This window comes from Chaetura pelagica, unplaced genomic scaffold (assembly GCF_000747805.2).
Source record: "Chaetura pelagica isolate M959 unplaced genomic scaffold, ChaPel_1.0 scaffold270, whole genome shotgun sequence".
Taxonomy (NCBI): Eukaryota; Metazoa; Chordata; class Aves; order Apodiformes; family Apodidae; genus Chaetura; species Chaetura pelagica.
In genome coordinates this window covers 127,188-133,382 of record NW_009951925.1, presented here as the reverse complement: position 1 = coordinate 133,382, position 6,195 = coordinate 127,188, and the positions used below count along the sequence as shown (strand labels likewise).

Sequence of the window (6,195 nt, the reverse complement as noted above, 5' to 3'; positions counted from 1 at the left end):
CCTGAGGGTGAGGGAGATGTGGCTGTGGACAGAGACCTGAACGATGGTGACCCTGATGACTCCAAAGATATCCACCTAACACTCATGGAGGAGGTGCTGCTCCTAGGGCTGAAGGAGAAGGAGGTAAGACTGGCATCTCTGACAGCAGCGTGTGCAGCGCTGGCACCAGGAGGCTCTTGGTGAAAGGCAGAAGGATCCTGTGAGTTCCCCTGAATCCTCTTCGACAGAGCCAGCCTGCTTTGCACAGATCACCTGTGTCTGTAGCTTAAACTGAGCTGTGGTGGAGGTTGCTTGCAGGTGCTGCCCCATCAGCTCTGCCACAGGGACTGTAAGAAGTGGCTGTGGTGCCTGTGGTGCTGTGAGACTGCTGGTTGCAGAGCAAAGGGGGTTTGTTCTTTGCTGGGGTCAAAGACATGGGGTAAAAGGAGCCTCGCCTTTTGCATCATATGGTAAATGTTTTCTTCCCTGGTCCCTGTAAACTTGAAACCATCAGCTGAGACACGGGGATACTGAGCACTGTTTCTATTTTGTTAAGAATGTGTGTGAAAAGAGGCAAGGGCAGGTTTTAAGGGGAGGGAGCTGGACTGGGAGTTGAGAGCAGGTGCAGGATGGGTCTGAACACAGCAATGGCAAAGAGGGGAGGAGGCATCTCTCTTTTCAGGCTGGTTATTTCAGGTAGGAATGGTGGTGTGCAGCTCCAGGCTTGAGGGGAGTGGGGCTGAGTAAGAATCCCTTTGCTGGGCACTTGTCTGGTCATGCTGATTTAATGGCTTTCCTTGGCAGCTGGATGAACTTCGCAGGTGGTTATTTTCAGGGGATTGTTCTCTTCTGGAAAGGACCCTGGTCACTCTGAGTTGTTGTGTGCTTATCAGCTGGTAGGAACTTGTTTCTCAGCTCTGCCTAGAATGAGCTGTGGAGAAAGGAGAAGACCTCTGGCATGGAGTTCACCGAGTTGCTTGGCCCTTACCTGCTGTGTCAGCATGCCTTGGCTTCTTCAGTTCTTCATCATGACCTCTTTGGGGGCACCTGGTGCTGCTATTCCTGTCAAGCAGATTGGGAAATTGAGACCAGAGGAAGCTAACCAGTTGCCCAAGGTGATTCCTTGGGATGATAATGGTAGAGGAGAGCCTGATACGTGGGTTTTCAGCTCCAGGAGCACTTGCCCTGTGAGTCTGTCTCCCACCCTGAGCAAAGGAGGCACTGTAGTTGTCAGAGCTATGGCTGGTGTGCTACCTTCTCCTCACCTGTTTCTCTGGGTTGGAATTAAGCACCTATGAGGTGCCTGAACTTCTCTTTTTGTAGGGCCCTGCTGCTGCTGAGTTAGTCTGGGTTGGTGCCTTGTTCTCATGTAGACCTGCTGGGGTTGTGGCTTCTGACCTGGACCACACTTTCAGATCTCAGAACCAGCTGCTGGTTGTGTGAGTGACAGAGGCTTATAGCTGTCCTGTTTGATGAACCCAGATGAGGTCTAGGACTTGCTGAGCCAAACAGGAAGTAACAGGACAGTAGGGCTATAAATGCAAATAATTTTGGAGCAAATACTTGAGAGCAGCCTCAGAGGGTGGCATGGTCTGCTTTCTTCCTGGGCTATGACTAGTATTCTTGGCTTGGTTAATGCAGTCCTGGGGATGGTTCTTCAGCCACCAGGAAATTAGGAGAGCACAAGAGATAAAAAAAATCTTGTCACGTTTTCCCCACCATCTCCCCCCACTACCATCCTGTCCTTCTGCATTCCTCCATCTCAAAAGGGAGACCAGAGCCTAGTGAGCTGGGCTCCCAGGCATTGGGGTTTCCCAGCTCTGTTATTCACTCATGGTTTGATGATTGGAAAAAGAACCAAGACAATTTTAGCCAAATCCAATGAGCTTACAGTGTCATTTCATTATTTTAGGTACCAGTTTGTCCATCTCGATGAAACTGGGCATGCCAGCTTGGCATTTGTAGCCAGTCTGATTCCAGAAGCTCAAAGTAACCCAGGAGCTTTTGACTTGTTTGATTTCAGATCCCTTAAAATTTTTGAGAGGTAATGTGCTTTCCAGCCCAGTGAATTGAAACTCTTCGTCACCTCCACACCCTTGTAGGGACAACTTGTTCCTTAAGGGCACTTGAGAAAACTGGTGTGTCTCCCGAGGATGGAAATTGGCAGGACAGGGATGAAAGGTTTCTTTGTCTTTCCTTACCAGGAAATAAAAAAAGCAAATAAAGATTGTAAGTTTCTTTTATGGCTCCCTGTGCTATGCAAGTTGAGCAGCCTGGTGACCAGATGCACTGTACAAACAGACATGCTGGACACGAGTGTTTACCCGTAGGGACTGTAAAAACTTCCACAGAGGAGGGCTGTGTGTTCCCAGACTCTTTTCTCTGTGGAAAGGGGCATGTTAAGTTGCTTTGTCTGCAGTCTCTTGGTAGCTGTTAGACTTACCCTTTCTCTCCTCCCCTCCACTTTCTCCAAAGGAAAAGAGCAGTAAAAAGGGAATCACACATGGGCCACAGTGTTTCTGGTGTGTTGGTGACCCCCTGCAAATCAGGATGTTGTGACTTTGCATCCTGCTTGGCTCACCCTTCCCTTGGGCTCATCTTGAGCTGTGGCATCTGCCCCGTTCCCAGCCCCACTGCCCTGGAATCCCAGGGCTGTGCACTGTGCTGCAGCCAGAGGGGCAGAACAACCAGGCTTTGTTCTAATGGGGGATAAAAGATGAGTGGAAGAAGGGAATGGAGAGACGGCCTGGGCTGTCTTGTTACTTCAAACCAGGGTCAGCTCTCTCTTGAGGAGCATCAGCTGAATGTTTTTCAACCTCAAGGGACAGACTTCCCTTCCCTGCCTGCTCTGTCCAGGGGCAAACCATTCCTGGGCTTTCTTGTCTGGATGGTTATTTCTTCCTGATACCAGCTCCAATCTCCCTGGCTACATCTTAGACCAGAACTCTGTCCCATGCACAGTGGAGGTGGGAACTGGCTACTCCCTTTTTGCTGCTGCCTTTCATGTGTGTGACACCCCTAATCCTGTTCTCCCTTCTTCCCTTCTGGTCTCTTCTGAACCAAAAACCCTGATTCAGTTGCTAGTTCCTTGTGAGTCATATTTTCCAGACCTCTGCACCTTCTTGTTGCTTTATCAAATGCCAAATGGTTTTGGATCTTACTCATCTTGGGACAAGGACCCTGTCCCGTGGTTGGCTTAGAGAACAGGGCTTGGAGCCAGGTGTGGAATGTGCTGGATCTGAGCAGATCTGGGCACCAGCAGCCCCACCTTGCTGGTGGGACCCAAACTACTGTCCTCCAGCCTAAGGTGCTTGCTCCAGGGAGACACATGGGGTGTGTTTTTCTGCCCTTCATCCCTGACTGGAAATCTCTTTCCTCACAGAAGTCTGTGGGTGGATTTGAGGGGGGCTAGGAGAGGTGGGCAACGGGCTGGGAAAGCTCTGTTGCCCTCGTTGGGAGCTGGGGCTTGCTGCAGCTTCTGCCCAGTGGGACAGTGCTGTGGGTAGCACAGAAACTCTCCCTCACTGACCGCCTGACAAGCAGTTTCTTTGTGCAGCTGGAGCTGGTAGGGGCTTTCTTCAAGGAGAAAAGCAGGTTTCATGTCTGCAGGTGGTGCTCATGTCGCTGGTTGCAGTCCCCCAGCAGCAGCAATGTCCTGCTGTGGCCAGGAGCTTGGTGGGGGAAAGGGTCCTGCTTTTCTTGTTGTTGCTGGGACTTTGGATGATCTGGGGTTGGGTGCAGCTGCCTGGCCAGTGCTGGGGTGTGCTGGGTGGTTGTGGACACAGCAGGAAGGGCACAGCCTGAGTTGTGCAATGTTTACCGGGAGGTTTTGGGCAGGGAAGGGGTTCCCTGGTGCTTTTCACCTGGTGGAGAAAGCCCTTTTCTCCCTTGGCTTGGGAAGCAGAGCTGTTGGTAGGTTGGGAGAGTCCCTTGGGCAGGGCTCCAGGAGGGGTTTCTGCATCTCTTCCCTTTCCATCCACCCATCCTCTCAATCCCAGGGCTACACCTCCTTCTGGAATGACTGCATCTCCTCGGGCCTGCGGGGCGGCATCCTCATCGAGCTGGCTCTGCGCGGCCGCATCCGCCTGGAGCCACTCTCTGTCAGGAAGAAGAGGCTGCTGGAGAGAAAGGTGAAAGGGCCACTGGAGCTGGGCTGGGGCTGGACAGGCTCTGGGCTCCATCTGAGCTGTGCTGAAGCCGTGCTGCATTCCAGGGCTGGCACCGTTCCTTGAGGAAGGGAGTGGCATGTCCGTGTCCAGCCTTATGCCACGTTTCTGCTTTGTCCTCCCAGGTGCTCCTGAGCTCAGATGCACCGACTGGTGACGTCTTGCTGGATGAGACCCTCCGACACATCAAAGCCACAGAACCTGCAGAAACGGTGCAAACCTGGATAGAGCTGCTCACTGGTAGGGCCAGTTAGAGATGCCATCTGCCCCTGGTGTTCTCGGGGCCTGTCCCAGCTGCCTGTCCCCTTGCCATGGCTTGGCCATCCCCTTGCTTCACTGGAGATGTGCTGAATACTGCCAGTAGAACAGGGCAGGGCTGCATGTGGGGGCAGAGAACAGCTTTCTGGGTCTTTTTTTGTTGGGAGTTTGGTGGAAGACAGACCTCGCTTCCCATTGCCTCTTTTTTTTGTGCCAAGTCTTCCATGAGGCTGAGGTCCAAGGTGTGTGGTAGAAGGGACTTTCCAAAGGGGTCTCCCCCAGGCTGCTGCACCCTGTGGCTGCTGGGAGCTTCACCAGCTCAGCTTGATGGGAGAGATGGGTTAGGCCAAGGGGAGGAAGAGGGTTCCTGCAGCAGGGACTGGTGTCTGTGTGAGCACCAATGGTCCTGGACTGGAAGGCACTGGGGTTGGCTGGCAAAGCTGTCTCTTCCCTGGTGTTGAACGGGGTTTCCTTTGCTGCAGGGGAGACCTGGAACCCCTTCAAGCTGCAGTACCAGCTAAGGAATGTGCGTGAGCGCATTGCCAAGGCACTGGTGGAGAAGGGCATCCTCACCACGGAGAAACAGAACTTCCTGCTCTTCGACATGACCACCCACCCTGTCAGCGACATCACTGAGAAGCAGCGCTTGGTCAAGAAGCTCCAGGAGAGCCTGCTGGAGCGATGGGTGAATGACCCACACCGCATGGACCGCAGGACTCTAGCTCTCCTGGTGCTGGCCCACTCTTCTGATGTGCTGGAGAACGTTTTCGCCAGCCTGGCTGATGACAAGTACAGTGTGGCAATGAACAGGACCAAGGACCTCCTTGATATGGACCCCGAGGTGGAAGCTGCCAAAGCCAGGGGTGCAGAGATGATCTGGGCTGTCCTGGCAGCCTTCAACAAGTCCTAGAAAGTCCCTGAACCCCCTCAAAGGAGATGGGGGAGCCTCAACCCCTTGACACAAGGCTGCAGGAACTTGGGTATGGAGTTCCTGCAGCAGCAGGTGGGCTCAGCTCAGGGGACCAAGGGGTTTTGCTCTTCCCCCAAGCATGAGTGAGGGTGACAGCCCACCTGCATGGGCAGGTCATGCACTCCCCAAAAGGCTGGTGCCTCCAGAGAGAGGTGGCAGCAGCTCTTCCTTCCCCTTCCAGCACTCCATGGTCCATGGGCTTCCTTCTCAAGCCAGTGCAGTGCTGGGAGGTGCCAGCACCCAGCCCTGCAGGCAGGACCTGAACTGCTCCCATGAGCCAAACCCTGCCAGAAAGGGGGCTGCAGAGCTCCTGGCGTGTCGGGCTGCTTCCATGGCTCCCTCTTCCAAACATGGGTCTTGCCTTTGAGGTGCCTGGGCAGTGGGTTCCCTATGGAGCACTCTGACAAGCCCCTGGGACGAGGTGGGCAGAGGAGTAGGCAGGAAGCCAGTTCAGGGGTGTCGGGGGGGGCTGGGACCACCCCATGCACCGGCCAGGGCAGCCCAGAGCCCTAGGCCCAGGTCACCAGGTGACCGGCAAAGATGAGGCCCCCACATGAGCCTGTGCCACCCCAGCTCTTTCCCCATTGCACACCTGTTCTTTCTAGTATGAAGAAAAGCTAAACTATGATTTTTTATTTTTTTTAACTTTGTTCTACCCTCGATCCCCTGTTGTCCATTTAAACGTGTTTCTCTGCAGCCTGAGGTAGTCGGGGTCTGTCAATCTGTTCTGTTTAGGAACACGCTTTAAGTGCTGACCTGGACAGAGTTGGGTTATGGTTGGACTCGGTGATCTTAAAGGTCTTTTCCAACCAGAACGATTCT

The 6,195-nt window shown here is 53.6% G+C and overlaps 1 protein-coding gene across 2 annotated transcripts in view; it reads left to right on the top strand.

Annotated features, from left to right (window-relative positions):
* The window catches only part of LOC104387201 (Golgi phosphoprotein 3-like), a 6,399-nt gene extending 1,086 nt beyond the window's left edge, over window positions 1-5,313 (top strand). Inside the window, exons 2-5 of one of the 2 annotated variants that reach the window (XM_009995910.1) lie at window positions 1-123; window positions 3,978-4,109; window positions 4,271-4,385; window positions 4,886-5,313. In XM_009995910.1, the coding sequence (XP_009994212.1) occupies window positions 1-123; window positions 3,978-4,109; window positions 4,271-4,385; window positions 4,886-5,313 (798 nt within the window). The remainder of the gene's footprint in view (window positions 124-3,977; window positions 4,110-4,270; window positions 4,386-4,885) is intronic. The other variant, XM_009995919.1, reaches the window with a different exon arrangement.
* The last annotated feature ends 882 nt before the right edge of the window (window positions 5,314-6,195 follow it).